Genomic DNA, 18,806 nt, shown 5'->3' on the forward strand with positions numbered 1-18,806 from the left:
GACGGAGGTCTCGAAGATGCGGCAGCCACCGATAAAAGAGGCGAGCCTGGTAAGGGAGCGCTTGCCAGAGCCGCCGACCCCGACCAGCAGCACGTTGCCGCGAGGTTGGCGCAGAATGCGGATTATGCGGGCGATGTGCTCGCAGTGATCCTTGAAGAAGACGAGGCCTAACTGGGACGCTTGGACGGTTGCCGCGCCGCCGCTCGCGTCGTCCAGCCTGACAGTCGCTTCGGTTGCGTTGTAGTCGTCCTGGTACTCCTCGAGCACCTGCGCCAATCGCTGCGCCTCCGGAACTTCCTCGTACACTTTCTCAGCTGACCCGAAGCGAGCGAAGTCCACCCAAAGTACTGGCGACGCAATCAAGCTCTCCGCGGCGCCAGGCAGCACGCGCGACGCCGCCTCTGCGAGGATGCCGTCCATGAAGTAGTTCCGATCCTGCACTGTGGCGAGTCGGTCGTGGAAGCACCGCATCACCTCGTGCATCCACAGCCGCACAAAGGTCGCGGCGTCGCGGCAGACGCGAGGGATCACCTGCGTCATGCCCTGAAACACCTTGGAGAGGTCACGGAGATTAAACGTGTAGTGCGGCGTGGTCGGCCGCGGCCTCAGGGTATCGCGGATGGCGTTGAAGATGTCGACAGTGGCCATCACGAGCGATGGCACCAAATCCTTCACCTCGCGCGCGAAGTTCTTCGCCTCGGCAAAGCCACTCAGGATGGAGCCAAAGATGCGCTTCATCGAGTCGTCTGTGAGGGTTGCCACCTGAAGCAGGTGAAACAACCGAGTGAGGCGAGGCGTAATGGGGTTGCGCCCGCCCTCTGGTGGGCCACAAGCGGACACAACCGTGACGTCCTCCACTGTCTTCCACATCCCAGCCGATTTGCGGTCGTAGAAGCCGCCCTGGCCCATCAGCTGCCGCAGCAGCTCGATAGGTGGCGACGCACCAAACACCTCCACCGCTGGCATGTTCAGGTCGTCAATAAAGAGCACGACGGACTTGCCTGGAGCGGCACCGAGTAAGTTCTTGCGCTTCGGCTTCAGCTTCGCCTCGATCAGCTCCTGCGTCCGTTCTGACGATGTTTGTGCGCTGAACTGAAAGGTTACGAGAGACAGCTGCAGCGCCTCCTTGCTGCGCTGGAGGCAGTCCGCCATGATGAACGTCTTCCCGACGCCGCTTTGGCCGTTGAAGAGAACGGGTTTCTTGCACTGAAGTAGCGTCTGCGCGATGGTGCTGTAGCGCACCGTATCCACCGTCGGCACAAGAATGTTGAAGTACGGCATGGTTGGGCTGTAAGTGAACTCAGGCATCAATGACTCCCACGGCACGAAAAGCCGCGTCGAGAAGTTGATGGTGTAGTCGTACACACTGCCGTAGTTAGGGAAGCGCACAACCGACTCGAGCAGCGTGCGCGCCATTGTGTCGAAGCTCTCCATCGCGGCGTGGTCAACGTTGCCGCCGACTGACCACACAAACGAAAAAGCGAAGAGAGCGTTGCACATCTCGTTGCGCTCGCGGAAGATCGGGTCGTCGAACGGCAGCGGCGTCGCCCCACCGACCGGGTCGGCCATCAGCTGCACCTTGTTGACCTGCACGAGTGCCGTAAACAGATCACAAAGAGACTGCACAACGTTGATGTCGCCGGCGCTCATCAGACTGGCCGACGCGGGCAGCTGCTTCAGCCAGGCAAGCCCCTTCTCTACGTGGGCGTCGAAGAGGGAGAGGATGTAGGCGCGGCACTGCGGTTGCGCGCCGGCGGCGGCGAGCTTCGTCTCACTCCACTTGCAAGCCACCGCGTTCCACGGCAAGTCCTCAGCGTCCACGTACACCATACCGCACCGTGATACCGTGGCCGGCGAGGCCACCGCCAAGTCCGCGACCTCGAACAGCATGTGAATGGTGTCGGGTAGCTTGATGCGCTCACCGCTGTCCAGGCACAGCAGTTTGCTGTCATCCAGCACAGAGTTCAGCGACTCGATCCAGAGCGTATCCACGGGCCCGTCGAAGACCATCCAGCGGTGATCCGGCGAAACCTCCGAGGCTCGCACGCACTCCTTCGCGATGGCGGCGAGCAAGCCGTCTTTCCATTCGTTTGTGTTCACGTCCAACTGCCCGTACAGCTCGTCCAACAGGACAGACTTGGGATTGAGCACAAACTCGATGACAGGGCGCGCCATCCTGTTCGCGCTACCCGCCACGGCGAGATTCGTCAGCGACTCCGCGATGCACTGCCGCGCCTCCGTCTTCCCTGTGCCTGTCACGCCCACCAGCATCACCCCGTGCCGCACAATCAGCGTCTCGTAGAACTGGATGCCCTTCTTGACCCACTGCCCCGCGTCGATGAGCTTCTTCTCGGCCATGATCCGCTGCATCGCTGGCAGCAGCTCCGGGTACTCCCGCTCTGGGAAGCTCACGCCGGGGAAGAGGTCTTGCATGATGCCGCGGAAGAGAGGAATGTCCTCAGCGACGAACTTGGGCACGTTCGAGTCGTTACACGCTACGATCAGAGTGAGGTCCTCCTCCACGTTCGGCTGCGAGCGCTTGAGGTCGCCGGCCATGACGAGAATTGACTTCAATGCACGCATACCGAAGTCGTAGTGGTCCTGCGGTGACAACTGCTCTGAGCTGAGCTTGTAGAGCTGCGTAATCTTCAGCGACAAGTTGTGGGCGTTCTTGAAGCCTTCCGAGTAGAGGATCACCTCCGCAATCATGCGGAAGTCGGGCGTCATGACCGCCACAGGGCGGAAGAGGATTTTCAGGTTATCCGGCAGCTCCGTGCGCCCGGCGTAGCCGGGGTTCATGGTGACGAAGGCGCCGTACGTCGGTCGCACCCGCACATCGGGCGTACCCTGGAACGTAAAGGTCTCCTGCGCGTTCTGCAGCGCCAGCTTGATCTCCAGAAGTTGGGAAGCGATGACGGAGAGCACCTCGATGTTGATGCGGTTGAACTCGTCGAGGCAGGCCCACGCGCCGGTTTGGATAAGACCTGAGAAGAACTTCTCCATCATCTTGTATGTGACGCCGTCAGAGCAGTTGTACACGATGCACTGCCGCGCCATGTTCTTTGCCAAGTCCTTCACAGTCTCCGTCTTGCCAGTGCCGGCCGGCCCAGCAGGAGAGGCGCCGAGGTGCAGCTTCAAGGCACCTGTAACGGTCATGTAGATGCGGTCCGTCAGCGGGGTGATGACGAGTCGCCCCTGCGCGCCTAGGTACTCGTAGCCATAGACGAACCGGGAATTGTTCTGCCGGATGAACACGGTACCACTGCCGTCCGTGTCCTTCTCCCAGTAGACGCGCAGCTGCTTCGTCCAGCCGAACTCTAGCGAGTCCGTCACGCCGCTGTCGCACATCTCCTCTACAAGGTCGCGGCCGTGTACGTCAATAGTAATAATGGTCGAAAGAAGAACACGCTGCACCTTGGAGAGGCTACGCGCCGTCAGCTCAGCCAGCACCTCGAGGCTGCGGCGCTGCTCGTCACGCATGCGGAGCATAAGCTCTGGGGAGTCCGTCTTGTCCAGCGCCTCCTCCACGCTACGCGTCCACAGCAGTTGCTCCACTATCAGGACGAGCTGCACGGGGTGCTCAAACATCCAATCGATGCGGTCTTGGCGCGCCTCGTAGTCTTCGAGACAGCGTTGGGCGCGGCGCCTTAGAGTTGCGAACATTTCACGTTCAAGTAAGTCCATCCAAACTTCGACCGGGCCACGTGCCTTGATGCCCTGATGGTCCAGCTCCACCTGCTCCCCCTCCATGGAGTTCATGTGGGTAATGTCATTCTGCGCCGTCAGAGTGAGGGACTTAATGCCGTCGAACATCTTCAGCATGTGCGGCATCATCAGCTCTGGTGTCTTGGCCTTCGCCAGCAAGTCGAGTAGGTCGTCATTGCTGAGGAAGTAAAAGCGCGGAAAGGCGCGCCGCTTCTCTTCCAACTTCTTCTCTAGGCTGTTCAGAACCTTCTCCAGCTCCTTGATGTAGGTCTCGAGGTCATTCTTCAGTGTGCGACCACTACCGGTGGTGGTGGCGGCAGTGTCAAAGGACGGCGGGTTGATGAGAAGGCTGCGGTAGGCGGTCGGCAGGTCGTGGGCCTTGCGCATCAGGTCACGGTAGAAGCGGTCGACCTTCTCAAAGCGCTGCGCGTCCTCCTTCCACTGGCTGCGTATTTCAACGGAGGAGAAAATATTCTCGAGGTAGATCCAGTTGCGCTGAAGCTCTACCCACCGCTCCAGCGTCTCCAACATGTACTTGAGCCGGTTTTCCCACCGATCCACCTGCGACCGCAGAACGCCTTGACAGTGCTTGCTGCTGCCGATGGTCGAGATGGCGACGGCGGAATCATTCAGCAGCGCCGTCACGTCGTCGACCGAGGCGCCCACGAGTGTGAAGACGTCCTTGCTGTCTTTGTGCGCATGGAACTGGAACTCCGCCGCCGGCTTCGGGCCACCACCGTTCCAAGCCGCGTTTACCTTGTCGATTTGCCTCTGCAGTTTGTCCTCCTCGGTGGCCGACGCGCTCACAGCGAGGACCTCGTCTCGGTACTGGAGGATACGGTGCTGCAGCAGCATCCCAATTGTGAACTGGTTGGCCCACTCGCTGAGCGTCTTCGAGGCGGCGCCGCTAGCGTCCGAGACGGGCCCGACAATCAGGGAAATCTTTGTGTGATGTTCCGACTTGAGGGAAGGATTTGTCAGCGCCTGGAGGATCGGCAGCAGTTGGCGCCACTCCTCCACGCTGCTCTTTAGCCGCGGCACCGCCGCGTTGCTCGCCAGCTTCGAGGACACTTGCTTGACGAGTGCCGAGTACTTTTGCACCGTCTCCTGCGCCGCTGGCACGTCGAGCTGCTCGAACGGCAGCGCGGCGGTCTCTTCGGTGAACGCGTTCCACTCTCCAACGCCGCTCCACAGCTTCGCTTTGACGCTTACGTCATGCAGCATCTCTGCCATGACCTCCACCACAGTTTCCTCGGCACCGATCTCAATCTGAAACTCGCGCAGCTTCTTCTCTCGCGCAGCGATGCCCTCTGCCTCCTCCAGGAGCGCCTTCACATATGTGTTTGCTTCCGCAACATCCGCCTCGCCCGACATGACGATGGGTTGTCCTGCACGGTCGTACACGGACTCGATGCGGCGGCGCAGCTGGTCCATCTCTTCTTCGATGCTGCGGCTAAAAAAGCGCTGCTGTGCCTCCTTGCTGTCCTCGATCGTTTGTAGCAGCGTGCGCAGCTTGTCAAACTGCGGCCGGGTTCCGCTGCGGTACGTTTCGTCGTCCTCCTCACTCACGTCGATCTTTTCCTCTAGCAGAAGGTTGAACAGCTCGCGTACCACGTCGTAGGAGGCGGCGATGTCGTCGAAGGTATTTTCCAGCGCGTTGCAGTAGTCGAGGAACTCAACGTACTGCTCGATCGTCTTCGGCGCCGCGGAGAGGTACGTCGTGCGCTCCTGCAGCTCTCTGAGCAGCGCTTCATTGCGCCGGCGCGCGATGACCGGGAGGGCCTTGTGAAACATGCTCAGACATGTGACTGGGCTTGGCGTGAAGAAGTCGCGCAGGCCCTCTGACCACATCCGCATCATCCCAACATCCGCGTAATTGGGAATGTTCGATGAAATGGACTCGGACTGAGCCTTGTAGGTGGCGAGCTGCTCGCGGAAGTACTGCAGCGACTCGTTGCTCTCCAGCAGCGCCTCCTCCCGCAGCTGGCTATTGCTAATGTACATCTCCTTGAACACCTCGAAGGTGTGGGCGTAGCGGTGCATCTTTGCGAAGGAGCTGGCGAGGGAGGTCTGAATGGCGTCCATGTCCTCCTTGTAGCCCTCCTCGGCCATCACCATCTCCGCCACATCCGGTCCTGCGCCAACCATGTCGTTTCCTAGCTCGTCTTGCGCATTGCTGGTGTATATGAGGAGCGTGTTGAGCGACGTCAGCCGCGGAATGACTCCGACGGCGCGCACGTAGTCATAGAGCGCGTCCTCGACGGCCTCGCGAATCTGCGCCGCCGACGGCACGAGCTCGATCGCCTGCTGGTCGGTATTATACACCAACTCGACGTTCCATAGCGGGCCGGTAAAGATGACGGTTTGGGCAGCCGCAACCGGTCCGCCACCGCGGCGAGGCTTCTCCGTCGCCGGAGTCGACGCGCTCACGGGAACCGTGTTCGACATCTCCAGGTCGCGCCGCACATGCGACACAGCCTTGGCGGCCAGCCCTGTCAGACACTCCACAACAAGGTAGTCGCACAGCTTGATGAAGGCGGTGAGGCGCCTGCATATCGTCTTGCGCTGCGTAAGCTCGATGTACGATGGCTTCTCTTGCGTTCCCAGTTCCCGCACGTCGAGCACCTTGCGCTTCTGCTGATCGGTGTCCTCGTAGAGCAGCTTCTGCCGCTCCCGCTCGATCTGCCATGTGAACATAGTTGTTTTACACGCCTGCTCAACGTGATCTCGAATGCACTTCATCATGCTCTCTAGCCGGCGTCGCTCCTCTTGCAAGTGCGTCTGCAGCGCCGTCGTGTACGCGTCGAGCGTGACTGTCTCGGTGCTGGACTGGTAAAGGTCTTCGGAGGCAGCGGTCTCTAGGCAGATGTTGCGCACTGCCTGCAAAGCACCCGACAGGTTTGGGTGGGCAGCAAAGAGATGCGCAGAGAGGAACTGCCTGGTGTTTGCTGTCGCGCTGCGACGCACAAGGCTGCGCCACAGCAAGAAGTTGCGCCAGCGCTTGTACTCGCGAAACACAAACAGTTCACGGATGGCGTGAAAGATGCGACACTCTCGCTCCCATTTGGGCAGTTCAATGAACTCGGCGCCACCCTCGGTGAAGTGGGTCACGCCGGCGGCAGAGACAGTATAGTAGTTGCGGCCCTGAGACTCGGTGCGGGCCATCGGCTGCAGGTCGTATGGGTTCAGCGGGTCGCGAATACCGCGGGGGCGCATCATCAAGTACACAAACTCATTTGGCGAGTTCGAGGTAGGCTTGTGGAAGCGCGGGATGGTGGCCAGCGCTCGCATGGCCGCTACCTCCGCCGCACTCGTGGCGTGTCGGATGCCAGACAAGGCGGCCGCCGCGACAGCGGTGTTGCCGTCAACGGCGCTCGCCTTCTGAGACGTCAGTGGGGCCAGCTTCGCCGGTGGTGCGGCCGCCGCTGCCCCGTGGGGAAGCATTGAAGAGACGGCCGTGGACCTCGCGGAAGCGGCAAACACTTCCTTGAGTGCTGCGTCTGTGTAGCTTGGTGGGTTGAACACCTGCAGTGAGTTCACCATGCGCGTTTCCCCACGGTGGCGGGCGGACCCTGCCGCCTCCGCCTTGACTGCCACCGCTGCCGTCGGCTCAGCGGGCGGGGGAGGAGCTACGTTGGCACCAGGTGGTTGACACTGCGTCAGGCGATTCGGCACCCCAACCTGTGCGCCGCTGCTGATGCCGTCGCTGTAGAGGCGCGCCGAGAGCGGGTTCACTGTGCCGCAGGCATCCGCCACATCCTTTGAGATGTGGGCCGGGTTGCGCTGCGTGGCCTCCAACTTTATTCGCTTTGAGACAGGCATCGCGGATGAAGTCAGCGGTACGACAGATGCCGACGACCGCTTCGTCTGCGAGTACATGGCCGACACGAAACACCTCTGAGTAGCGCCAGCCCCTGCAAGTCGCCGAGGTGAGGAGGCCTCACCCCGGGGAGCTCAGTGTGGACGGAAGAATGGCTCCAAGAAAGTAAGGATCGAGGGCCACAGTGGATGCGCACTCAGGGCCTCCTCAAGCCAATGGGTGAGCGCTGTTTGCAAACCTTGATGATGAAGGCAAGGTGAATGCGTGCGTGTATTTGTTTTTTTTCTGATGTGCGTGTGGCAGGGGAGGAGTGGCGGCGCGCGCTCGAAACCCGGAGGAGGAAAAGAGCACGACACACCACTGCCAACGGGCAGTACGCAGAGAAGGGCGCAAGAGGGAAAAAGAATGATGAGGTTCTCGTCTTCAGCGCGCGTACAGCCAGGCGAGGATACACCGGAGACGTGCGCGATTCTATCGCTACCAGGGAGAGGTGGAAGCTGCCGTACGCCCGTTGATCGAGAGAACCTGAGGACTCCCAACGACACGAGCGCGTGCGCTGGCACAAGTCAGACAGAAAACACGACGATGAGAGGCGCGTAAGAGCAATGGCAGAGACGCACTCTGCTGCTCCTCCTTACCTTTTTTGCAATCGACTTCCTCGCTCACCCCCTCGTGTGACTGTGTAGTCTAATTCGCCCTGTGTGTGTGTGTGTGTGCCTGCGGAAGGGGAGCTCTTGGCGTCGTGCGCTTCCCCACTCCGTGAGATGGCAAAGGTGTAGGTGAGTGCTGCTTCGTCTTCTTGACGCCCCTATTGGACCAATATGAGAAGGCAGCGAGTGAGTTGGGCGTCTGCGTCGCCGCGGCGCTGAAAATCCTGCACCACTTCAGAGAGGCACGACAAGAGAAAACACGAGAGAGGCATTGGAAGAGGTGACACGTGTCGGCGTAGCGAGAAGCCACTCGTACGGCGCTGTGAAGCACATGGCATCGACAGGAAGCGCAACACACCGTCATATCCCCGACGCCCCGCGCGTTCAGTTGCATCATACAGCTGCAGATAGGAGGAAGGAATCAGGGAAGAGCCGGCACGGGAGTCACACCTGCCCCACAGTGCGACTTGCTAACTTCAATTTGCAGCCATGCCATGGGCATGCGCCGTCGATGATGTTCACTTCAAAGCTCCAGAGACGCATACAGAGTTCCTCCATGGCCCTGCAACCCCTTATCCAACCGAGGTGCGGCAAAGCCCACGCTCTCTTTGTGGGAGTGAAGAGGGGAGGGGAGGAGAGGGGGAAAGAGGAACACGCAGACGTCGAAGCGAACGCACGGAGGCAACATGGAAGAGGTAAGCATGCACATACACAACCGAGAGGAGAGGGAGACAAAGCAGTGATGGACGAGGGGGGCGGCCCGCAGACAAAAGCGGCACAACAGAAAAATGGAATCACTGAAGGTGAGAGGAAGGGAGAGGGGGAGAGAGAGAGCACGGACGGCACGCTACCCATACACACACTACTACAAATTGTGAGCGCTGACAGCCCCACTCGAGCTTCTGTCTCGCTTTCTCACTCCATGGCAGCTGCTCTTCGTATCGTACGTTCGGTATCAGCACATCGATACACACACACATATACATGCAAGCACCAATCGCATTGGGGGCGAAGGGGAGGCGCTTCGGGGAGCGAGCAAGCGCTGTGGAAAGAAAAAAGCCCAGGAGAATGATGGCTGGCGTCGCCTGAGCCGCCACTATAGTACATCGATTCGACAAGCACGTGCGTCTTCCTACGCGCGTGGCGCAGGTGTGTCGTCCTTACCGCTTTGCTTTCTTGTGGTGTCCCCTTCTGCATTTGTGACAGCCGCCCGCAACACCTTACCGGGTCTCAGCTGCTGGCGAATCGGCAGCGCCAGACGATGCCGGGGCGGTGATGGCGACACCAGAAGAGACGCTGCCTTCCGTCCCGGCAACGGAGAAGAACGTTGCCGCTAGCAAGGCGAAGGCCTCCTCTACCTCCTCCGCGATGCGCATGCGTTGCGTTTCTTCCTCCAGAACGACAATGAAGGCCTCGAACTGCGTGGCGTAGACGATGGCGTCCTGCATAAATGTGGGAATTTTTTTGTATGTGCGCCTCAGCAGTCCTGTAGCGGTGTCGCGTCGCAGGAACCCGCCGCTGATGCAGTGCGCCTCAACGACGCACGCGAGCAGAAGCCGCCGGAATGTGATGTCCTCCTCACTCTCCGTTTCCCCTCGAATAGCGCACACGTGCTTCCACAGGGGCACTGCGTCGCGGCTTTCCAGTACAGACAACTTAGCCTGCTGCGCCGCGTAGGACTCCGCAGCCATGAGGCGTAGCTGTGCGACGTGCGGCAACGCATCCGGGCACATCCCCAGTGCTCGCAAAAGCAGTCGCTGCTGCGCCACCCACAACTCCTCACGCAACTCGGCGAGGAAAGACATCGTGGCGCGGCTGTACTCGTCTTCGAAGCTGCGCCGAGCCTGCGCCTCGAGCCATATGAGGTTGTCGGTAGGTCCGAATATCTGTTCGTAGTAGGACCGTGCCACCTGCATGAAGGACGCCGCCTCTAGCTCCAGTAGGTCGGCGTACTCGGCCGCCTCCTGCGTGACTAGAAGTGCAACTACGTCTGCGGCACTGGGCTTCGACGCCACGCGTGTCGCGCGCAGTCTCCTCTGCCCAAGAAGGCAGAGCTCCTGATTTAGGGATTGGGTACCCATCCGTCGTGGGCCATCCAAGGACATCTCTCCGGCACTGGCGGCGCTCGTGTAAAAAGACAAGTCGCGGAAGGCCCCTGAGCAGAATTCCTCTAGCCCCGACGGAGGCAGCCGACTGACGCGGGCGGTGAAGCGGCAATGAGACGCCTTGTATAGCTGCCGCGCTTCTGTGTACTGCTGCGTGTACACTTGCTCGACGAGCGAGGCCAGACTGCCCGCCGTGGAGACGCTCTCAACCTCGCGCTGTGGCGCCTGGTCAAGGAGTGTGGAGTTGAGAGCGAGGGACATGGCGTGTCTGTCTGTCTGTGTGTGTGTGTGTATGCGGGCGCCACATCGAGTCGTGAAAGCAAAAGGCACAGTAGCGGAAGATGACGTGTGACAAGAGCATAGAAAAGATGCACAGACAGAGGCGTCTGACGAGCCGCGTTCATCCAGGAGCACTGTGCCACGATGCCGTCGGCATACCGATGCGTCGCAAGGAAATGCCGCAGATCTACCACTGAGCAAACAGTGAAGCTTTGGCGTGAGACGCATACGTGAACGCGCGGCCACCGTGCTCACATTGTGGCGACAGATTCGTGATGGGCATACGCGCTCACCAGCGATGTCATGATTGCTCTGCGTCGCTTACGATTTTACGAGCTCTTGCGCATCCACATGGCGTAGTAACAAAGCAGAGGAGGAGAGGAGGAGAGGGGTCCGTCGCGAGTGCACGTGCGCACGCATGCGGGTGCCGAACTCTCCTTGTCTCGCTAACAGAGATGCAGCATCCGCCTCCAGTGAGCACTGCAATTTCTTCTCTTGTCCCTGTTCAGCTTGTTCCGTCCACGACCAACTCGCCCAGCATTATGTGTATGCACACAACTTTCACATCGTCAAGGGCCGCCCGTCTGCCGCCGAGCCCGGGCCATGCGTCTCGAGGGGTGTTTTTGCCCTTCTTCCTCATACGTGCAGCGCGATAGGCGCCGTACAGGCCTGAAGTCAACCAATTCTTTGGGTCCAGGCAAGGCGCAGTCAGGGGCCAGCCCAAAGGCGGAAGCGGTGGTGCTGGTGCTACGGTTAGCGTGAGACGTGGGCGAAGTGCATGTCGGGTGAGCTCGAGGAGGGAGTCGACCAGCTGCCTGGTCTGGAGCTGTGAGCCCTCATACTCTGTAAAGCGTATCACACTTCTCTCGGCGTCGCCTCAAGCAGCCGCACTCCATATAAGATGGTGTGGTGGTGGCTCTTCACATTCGAGCCTCAAGGATTTGATGAGGCGATACGGAGTGCTGGCGCCCGTAACTGTGGCGCCTGTGCCTCGCCAGCCTACCCGAGCCGATGCAGGAGGTGCTGCGTGTGTCGCAGACAGGCTTTTTCAAGTCGACTGCTGTCGAATTCCTCGCGCATTCGTTCCCTACCACTTCGGCTCTTTTAGGGCTTCAGTGCTTTGCTGTGATGCGATGCGCACATGCCACCAGTTGTTGCAAAGGCGTGCGCGCACGGCTCGCACTTTACGAATCTGGTAACCCCTTTCAGCACGACGTTGCAGCCTCGGGGGGAGGAGCAGGAGGGGAATTGCTGCCCGCATGGCGTGCGCGCTCGGGCGGAGAAAGATGTATCACGGCCGCGATTGAGGCGTTTGGGGCGCCAAGCGGAATGGGCCCATACAAAAATGACCACGCTGCAAAGAGGAACATACGACACATGCCATCAACATCACGGCTGCTCACACCTCTCTCGCTGTCGTTGCACACACCTGCCCTGCACGCCACTACAGTCACCACCGCCCTCCCCTTTTCCTTCTCGCTTTCAGTTGGCATAACGCCCACACGCGACATCCACGTAGCCGGCGAGCGTCGCCTCCCCGTGTGCGTTGAGAACGGAGAGGTGCACCACCAGTGCGGCTTTGCGCAGGGTCTTGCTCCTCTAGAGCGGTGCGGAGACACTTGGCGGCGGCGCAAAGGGTGCCGCGACGGGAGCGGTTGTGGGGCTCTGTATGGGTGCGGCGTGTGTTGTGGATGCATCCGGGTGTGCCTGTGCCGGAGTCAAGGAGATGGTGCTTTCTGCAGCCGGCTCTGCCGGTGGCGGTTCTGCCACAAAGAGAAGCTCCTCAATGCCGTGCACCAGAGCCTGCGTACGTTCCTCCAAGTCCTCGCGGTGCGCAGGACCGAGAAGGCGGCCAACGAGGTGTAGCACATATGGGTACCACAGCCGCCGAAACGCTTTTACAAAGGTAATGAAGACGTCCCGTTCGGCACCGTACATTGTGTCGAGCAGTGACACGTCATTGAGCATATCCTCCGCCACCTCGCACACCAGCTGTCCCACCTCCTCTCCGCACGATGCCTCCACTCCTGGCAGGAGGCACTTGCGGACGGCGTTGAAGGAGCAGAGTATGCCGTTGAGCGCGTACGCGAGCGGCAGCCACTGAGACAGCTGCACGGCTGGTGTATCGCCAACAGTCGGAAGGGCACTGATCAACGTAGAGGGCGTGAGCGTTGTGTTGCTGTGACAATACACGGACACACGCCACGAAGAGGTCTGCATGGCGGTGCGATAGGTCGTTCGGGCCTGCCGCATCCCGTCAGCGAAGATGCCCCGTACCTTCTGGATAAGTAGGCTGCCCAGGAGCCCAAGCACGTCGGTGTGCGCCCGAGCACTTGCACTCGCGCAACTGCTGCACTGCTGCACCACGAGCGCCAGCTCAGCGCCGTTGTGCAAGTGCTGGAGGGCCGCCTCCATGAGGCACATGAACATGTGCGCCTGTTCCTGACACCACAGACTCAGCTCCTCTGTCGTCTCCCGCAGCTGTGTATCGGTGTTGGGTGGGAAGCATGCCTTGTACTGCAGCGTCGCCTCGTTCACCTGCATCTTATACACTGTGATATATTTGAGGACGAGAGAGTATGGCACTACGCTGGATTCGGCCTCCCGCAGCAGCTGACGAATGTAGGCAGCGCGGCTACGCAGGAACAGGACGCGCAACGACGCCGGGGAGCCGCCAAGGCGACGAAGGAGCGAGATCGCCTTATATGCAGTGTCCACGGTGAGAGCACCCGACAGCATCGGTAGCACATGCGCGTCCACTGCCTGCTCCATGGCGTCCACCACCTCCCTCTGCAATCTCTGAAATACGGACACGTCGCTCATGTGCTGACACAGCATAATGACATGCTCGAATATCAGTAGCGCCTCGTGGAACATTGTGTGCCGCACGCACTCGTGCACCAGAGCAGGCGACTCCATGAGAGCAACGATCTTCTGGTGGCTCATGACAGCGCTGTGCAGCTGAGCCTTCTCCTGTCGCCACGACTGCCCAGCATACTGGAGAAGCTGCGACCAGGAATGCAGCGCTTGCAAGGAGGAGGTGAGCCCCTTCGCGATTTCCTTGGCACTGCTGGAGAGTGACGCGGCCGCCGTATTTGCGGCCTGCGCGTTAGTCAGCAGCTCGTAGTGATCGACTGCGCAGTTCACAATGGACTGGCGCACCCGGATCTCCTCAGCAGAGCCGAATGCCATGGCTCTACTCAACACACACAGCTCCAGAGCGCGAAACGGCGCAGAATATCGAGGACACAAAAAGGAAATGAGCCCATAAAATGAAATCGGGCAGCACCACGAAGGCAACGGCGGTGGCTGCCCTCCCGAAAAGTGCGATACGTGCGAGAGCTGCAGTAAGTAAACGAGAACAATAGCGACAACTTCGCTGCACTCCGCACAAGCGTGGGGCGTAGAGGAAGAGCTAAAGCGGCCGAGAGGAGAGAGTCGTACATACATGTGCGGCACAAACCTGATGAAGAAGCACCCCTACTACGCGCGTGCGAGCATTGAGCACAGAGCTGACTGAGCTCGTCTCACACCCGGTGAGAGCGCTTCCTGTTTCTCAGCACGCCACTGAAGGTGCTGCGCCTCCACATACGGAGTGCACCTCCTTTGTCGCGACCTGTTCGATGCACTGCACCGCACTATCAGCCTACAGTCAGGTGGCGCAGGGTGTTCTCTGCACTCACTGCTTTGCGCTCGCCCTATGCTGTTTTTTTGTTCGAGACAGTTCATCTCCTGTGGAGCTGCTCCTACCCCCCTCTTGCACCCCACCATTCTCTCGCCCCCTTCTCCTCAGCAGCGGTGCACATGAATGTGTGTGCCAGCACAGCGGCACACATATACACAGGGCAGATATAAAGCGCTACATACGACAACGCACAAGAGAAGAAAGGGGGCGATGGTGATGACGGAGGCATCACATAGGGGCGACGAGCACACACACACACAGAGACAGAGAGAGAAGCACGTAAAAGGCAAGGAGACGCACAGAGGCTATCTTGCACACACCGAAGCTCCAACACAAAAGTAGAGGGTAAAGAGGTATATCTGAAATGTGTGCGGGTGCACACACACACACACAGACATATGCCAGCGGCTCCCACTCCGTGAAAGAGCGCAAATAAACATTCAACAGGTCGCGCGGAGGCGATAGAAATATCGACTCACATTGAGAGTGCGTTTGAGAGCAATGATGTCTTCGTCTGCTTCTCTTCGTCCGTGCGAATGTATTTGGATGCGTGCTGCTCTGTCATTGCACGCAGCCTGCGATGAGAGGAACACACATGAGGTGCCACAGGTGCTATTTGGTCCCTCTGCTCGTTCCTGAAGCGCTGCTTCCGCCATCAGAAGGCCCGCAGGTGAAAAAAAAAGGACAAAGGAGAGGCTGCGGGGAATATCCGAAAGCACACATATGCGCACTCAGAGGCTGAGCTGCAAAGAAGTAGGGAAGAAGGACAGGTGCAGAGGAGACTAATGGTGAGCCCCAACACAGTAGGGAGTCATCAAGGCAGTGATAAAAAGATACGAAGATGCAGAGGCGGGTGTTTAACCGGGGAGGGATGGGGAGAGGGCAGAGGGGGTCGTCGGAGAGAGAAGTAAGTGCGTATGCTTCTCATCTCCCTCGACACCTTCTGTGTGTGTGTGTATGTCAGTGTATACGTGTGAATCCTCCATCCCCAGAGCCCGCTCTGCATTCGGTGTCTGGACGTGTGAGTGCAGAGAGAAAGCAGTACACTGGCCTACAAGAGGAAATGTGAGCCTAAGCCCACGCAAAGAGACACGAACTAACGTTATCACTCGAAGTGGATACAGAAAACAGAAGGCACGAGTCGTTTAGCTTTCGCGCGTTAAACAGACACGTATTGATGGAGCACGCCTACGCTAGCCGATAGTTACACGCACGAAGCTAGGCGGAGCAGGCGCGCAGAAAGAGAGAGAGAGCAGCGCTCACGTGTACTTACGTGTGCTTTGGTAAAACTGTTTTTGAGGGGAGGGGCGGGAGCTCAGAATGCGCGGAGATGTGCTGGCATTGTCATGTCAGCTTGTATTCTCAAGCATCTGCCGCTGCTGCAGTTTTGTGCCTCGTGCGTGCATTCCCTCTCTTTGATGTTGTGGATGCTCCGATGAGGGCGGCAGCCTTCAAATAAAGAGTTAAAGTATTATACGAAGGAGAAGCGACACCGCACAACGCACACCAAAGAGGGGAAATCGAGCAGCTGAGAAGGAGAGACGCCTCGTACCACGCATCTCTTTCAGCCCATCTACGCACTCCCCTCCTCGTGTAGCATCAGTCAGGAAGTCTGGCACAACGGTCAGAGACCAAAGGCTTCTTCTTCCGTCACCAAGATCGAACAAAGCGAGGTCAAACGAAGGCAAAGGGGAAAGACAGAGGGAGGCGGGAGAGGACGGCTCTCTCGTCCTCGCTGAACACACAACCCTGCGCCTTTTTCCCCGAAGAAAAAGGTTCGAGACAACACCATCGCGTGCAGGCAGCAGAGGGTGGGGGGATGAGAATCGGCATGTAGGCGGATGTGAGCGTGTGAGCCTGCGCCTGTATCCGGCGAAGCACAACACGCATCGATCGGCCAGACCGCGTTCTTTGTCGACAACGATCCATGTAAGCGCGCGCGCACGCACACTCGCACATTGCCAACATCGTCGCTATTATGCACCAGGAGGCCTCAGCAATTGTTCAACGCACTTTTTTGCCTTTCTCTGCCGCCTAAAAGAAATACACACACATACGCATGCGTCCGCGTCTGCTTACGCGGCAACGCTGAGGGAGGGGGCGGGGAGCGGCGGCGGCAGAGAGTGAAAGGGGGAAAAAGCACAAGGCACAGCGAAAGCGGCAAAACGGGCGTGAAGGCACACACACACACACACAGACAGACACAGAGAGAGAGAGTGGACAGAGACACAGAGAGGGGGAGAGTTCCATGTATGCACCCACACGCGCACAGAGATATATGAACACGCAAGCGCGTCGAGGCAGTGACAACGCAGCGCAGGCGATGGCAACCGTTGTTTTTCTTCTGCTGCTGTACCGTACAACCTTCTTATCGCTCTTTCGTCATGAACTGTCTCATGTTCTCATCTCCGTCGATGCTCACCGGTGAGAGTCGTCCACGCCACTTTTCCTGCACAGCAAGTGCTTTCAAAGAGGCATCATCCTGCAAGCAAACCTGACTATGCGGGCCCTACGCGTGTGCTTCGGCAAGTAAAGCGCATGCTGATCCGCACGGCCATAAGAACACGTGCGTAAGTAGTGCATGACGGCGTTGCCGGAGGCCCTCACACCTGCCTCCTTGCCATTCGATATGAAGAAAATAAGTGTAAAGGGCGGAGGGGTGAGCATCGTCACGGGCAGTGACGCACGCACGACCTTAAGATGAAAGCAAAGGCAAAAAAGGGGTGAGCTCCTTCAGCGGAGACGGAAAGAGCGGGAAGGCTGCGCGTGCGCGTTTGATTTTCTCTTGAAAGGGGAGAAAGCGGAGGTCTCAAGGGAGGAAATGGCGAGGGAGACGCGTAGCCCTCCTCGCAAGGCGCTCTCATGTTCCTCCCTCGCTCTCCCTGCCCTTGGGGGCACAGGGGTCGACTAGACGATGCCGAGAGCCAGCATGGCATCTGCCACCTTCACAAAGCCAGCAATGTTCGCGCCGTCCACGTAGTTGACCTTCCCATCCTGCTCCCCATACTTCACACACGATTCATGGATGTTGCACATGATAGCGCGAAGGCGGGCGTCGACATCTTCGGCACTCCACGTCATGCGCGCCGCATTCTGCGACATTTCAAGGCCGGAGATAGCCACACCACCGGCGTTGGAGGCCTTTCCAGGAGCAAACATCACACCTGCCTTCAGGAGGATATGAGTGGCCTCCTCCGTGGTCGGCATATTGGCACCCTCGGCAACGAGCTTGACGCCGTTCGCCACCATCGCCTTAGCATCAGACTCGTCGATCTCGTTCTGCGTAGCGCACGGCAAGGCGATATCTGCCTTTAGACACCATGGGCGCTGACCTGGCATGTACTGAACGCCTATCTCCTTTGCGTAGTCCTCCAGCGTGCCCCGGCATTTATTCTTCACGTGCATAAGCTTTGCCAACTTCTCCTTGTCGAAGCCGTCCCTGTCGTAAATGCAGCCCTTCGAGTCGGAGGCCGACACCACCTTGGCACCGAGCTGCAAGCACTTCTCAATTGCGTACTGCGCAACGTTGCCGGAACCCGACACGATGACTGTCTTGCACTCGAGGGTATCCTGGACGCGTGCCAGCATCGCCTGCGCAAAGTACACAAGTCCGTAGCCTGTAGCCTCAGGGCGGATCTCACTACCCTGATAGGCGAGGCCCTTACCGGTAAACGTGCACTCGTTCGTGTTGCTCAGTTTCCAGTACATGCCGTTCATAAAGCCGACCTCGCGGCTGCCGACGCCGATGTCACCGGCGGGTACATCGGTGTCGGCCCCGATGTGACGGTAGAGCTCCGTCATGAGCGACTGGCAGAAGCGCATCACCTCTCTGTCACTCTTCCCCTTGGGATCGAAGTCGGCCCCTCCCTTGCCGCCGCCCATGGGCAGCGTTGTCAGTGAGTTCTTGAAGGTCTGCTCGAAACCAAGAAACTTAAGAATAGAGAGGTTAACAGTGGGGTGAAAGCGCATGCCGCCTTTGTAGGGACCGATGGCAGAGTTGAACTGGACGCGGAAGGCGCGGTTCACGTGAGTGACGCCGCTATCATCTACCCACGGGACACGGAATTGGATCAAGCGCTCCGGTTCCACGAGGCGCTCCAGCAGGCCATCCCTAGCGTACTTGGGGTTCTTCTGCAGGAACGGCCACAGCGACGTCATCACCTCGCGGACAGCCTGCGCAAACTCGGGCTGATGCGGGTCGCGGCTCATGATGCACTTCTCGATGAAGTCGTTCACACACGTGTACGGGAGACCGGTTGAGGCCATGGCTGCCGGGCGTAACTCGGTGGAGGAGGGGGGTAGGGGCTACAAAGTAAGGGGTGCGTCGGGAAGTCGTGTGAGGCCAGCAGCAGGAACGTGCACGCGCACAAACCCAAAACAGCAGTAAAACGGGGGTAGATATGAGCGAAAGCAGTAATATTGTGTGAGGGCGGGACAGAGAAGAAAAGGCAGGTAGGGGGTGTTAGTGTAGCGGAGAAGCACGGCTGCCAGTGGTGTGTTAAAGGTTGACTGATGACTTGACCGTAGTCGTGATGCAGTACGCGCGATCTGCTGAGGTGAAG

The 18,806-nt window shown here is 59.1% G+C and overlaps 4 protein-coding genes across 4 annotated transcripts in view; all 4 read right to left on the bottom strand.

Moving 5' to 3' along the window:
- The window catches only part of LSCM1_03327 (uncharacterized protein), a gene marked incomplete at both ends in the record, with an annotated part of 12,654 nt that extends 5,070 nt beyond the window's left edge, over positions 1 to 7,584 (bottom strand). Inside the window, one exon of the mRNA XM_067320872.1 lies at positions 1 to 7,584. This exon is cut by the window's left edge and continues 5,070 nt beyond it. Within this exon, the coding sequence (XP_067177482.1) occupies positions 1 to 7,584 (7,584 nt within the window).
- A 1,811-nt stretch (positions 7,585 to 9,395) lies between these two features.
- Positions 9,396 to 10,541, bottom strand: LSCM1_03328 (uncharacterized protein; the record flags this gene model as incomplete). The annotated part of the gene is made up of 1 exon (XM_067320873.1): positions 9,396 to 10,541. One exon carries the CDS (start codon positions 10,539 to 10,541, stop codon positions 9,396 to 9,398), a length of 1,146 nt encoding a protein of 381 aa, XP_067177483.1.
- A 1,617-nt stretch (positions 10,542 to 12,158) lies between these two features.
- Positions 12,159 to 13,751, bottom strand: LSCM1_03329 (uncharacterized protein; the record flags this gene model as incomplete). Its single annotated transcript, XM_067320874.1, has 1 exon — positions 12,159 to 13,751. The coding sequence occupies one exon, from the start codon at positions 13,749 to 13,751 to the stop codon at positions 12,159 to 12,161; it is 1,593 nt and encodes a 530-aa protein (XP_067177484.1).
- Positions 13,752 to 17,151: 3,400 nt separating this feature from the next.
- LSCM1_03330 (uncharacterized protein) lies at positions 17,152 to 18,510 on the bottom strand (the record flags this gene model as incomplete). The annotated part of the gene is made up of 1 exon (XM_067320875.1): positions 17,152 to 18,510. The coding sequence occupies one exon, from the start codon at positions 18,508 to 18,510 to the stop codon at positions 17,152 to 17,154; it is 1,359 nt and encodes a 452-aa protein (XP_067177485.1).
- Positions 18,511 to 18,806: the final 296 nt, after the last annotated feature.

This window comes from Leishmania martiniquensis, chromosome 28 (genome assembly GCF_017916325.1).
Source record: "Leishmania martiniquensis isolate LSCM1 chromosome 28, whole genome shotgun sequence".
Classification (NCBI taxonomy): domain Eukaryota; phylum Euglenozoa; class Kinetoplastea; order Trypanosomatida; family Trypanosomatidae; genus Leishmania; species Leishmania martiniquensis.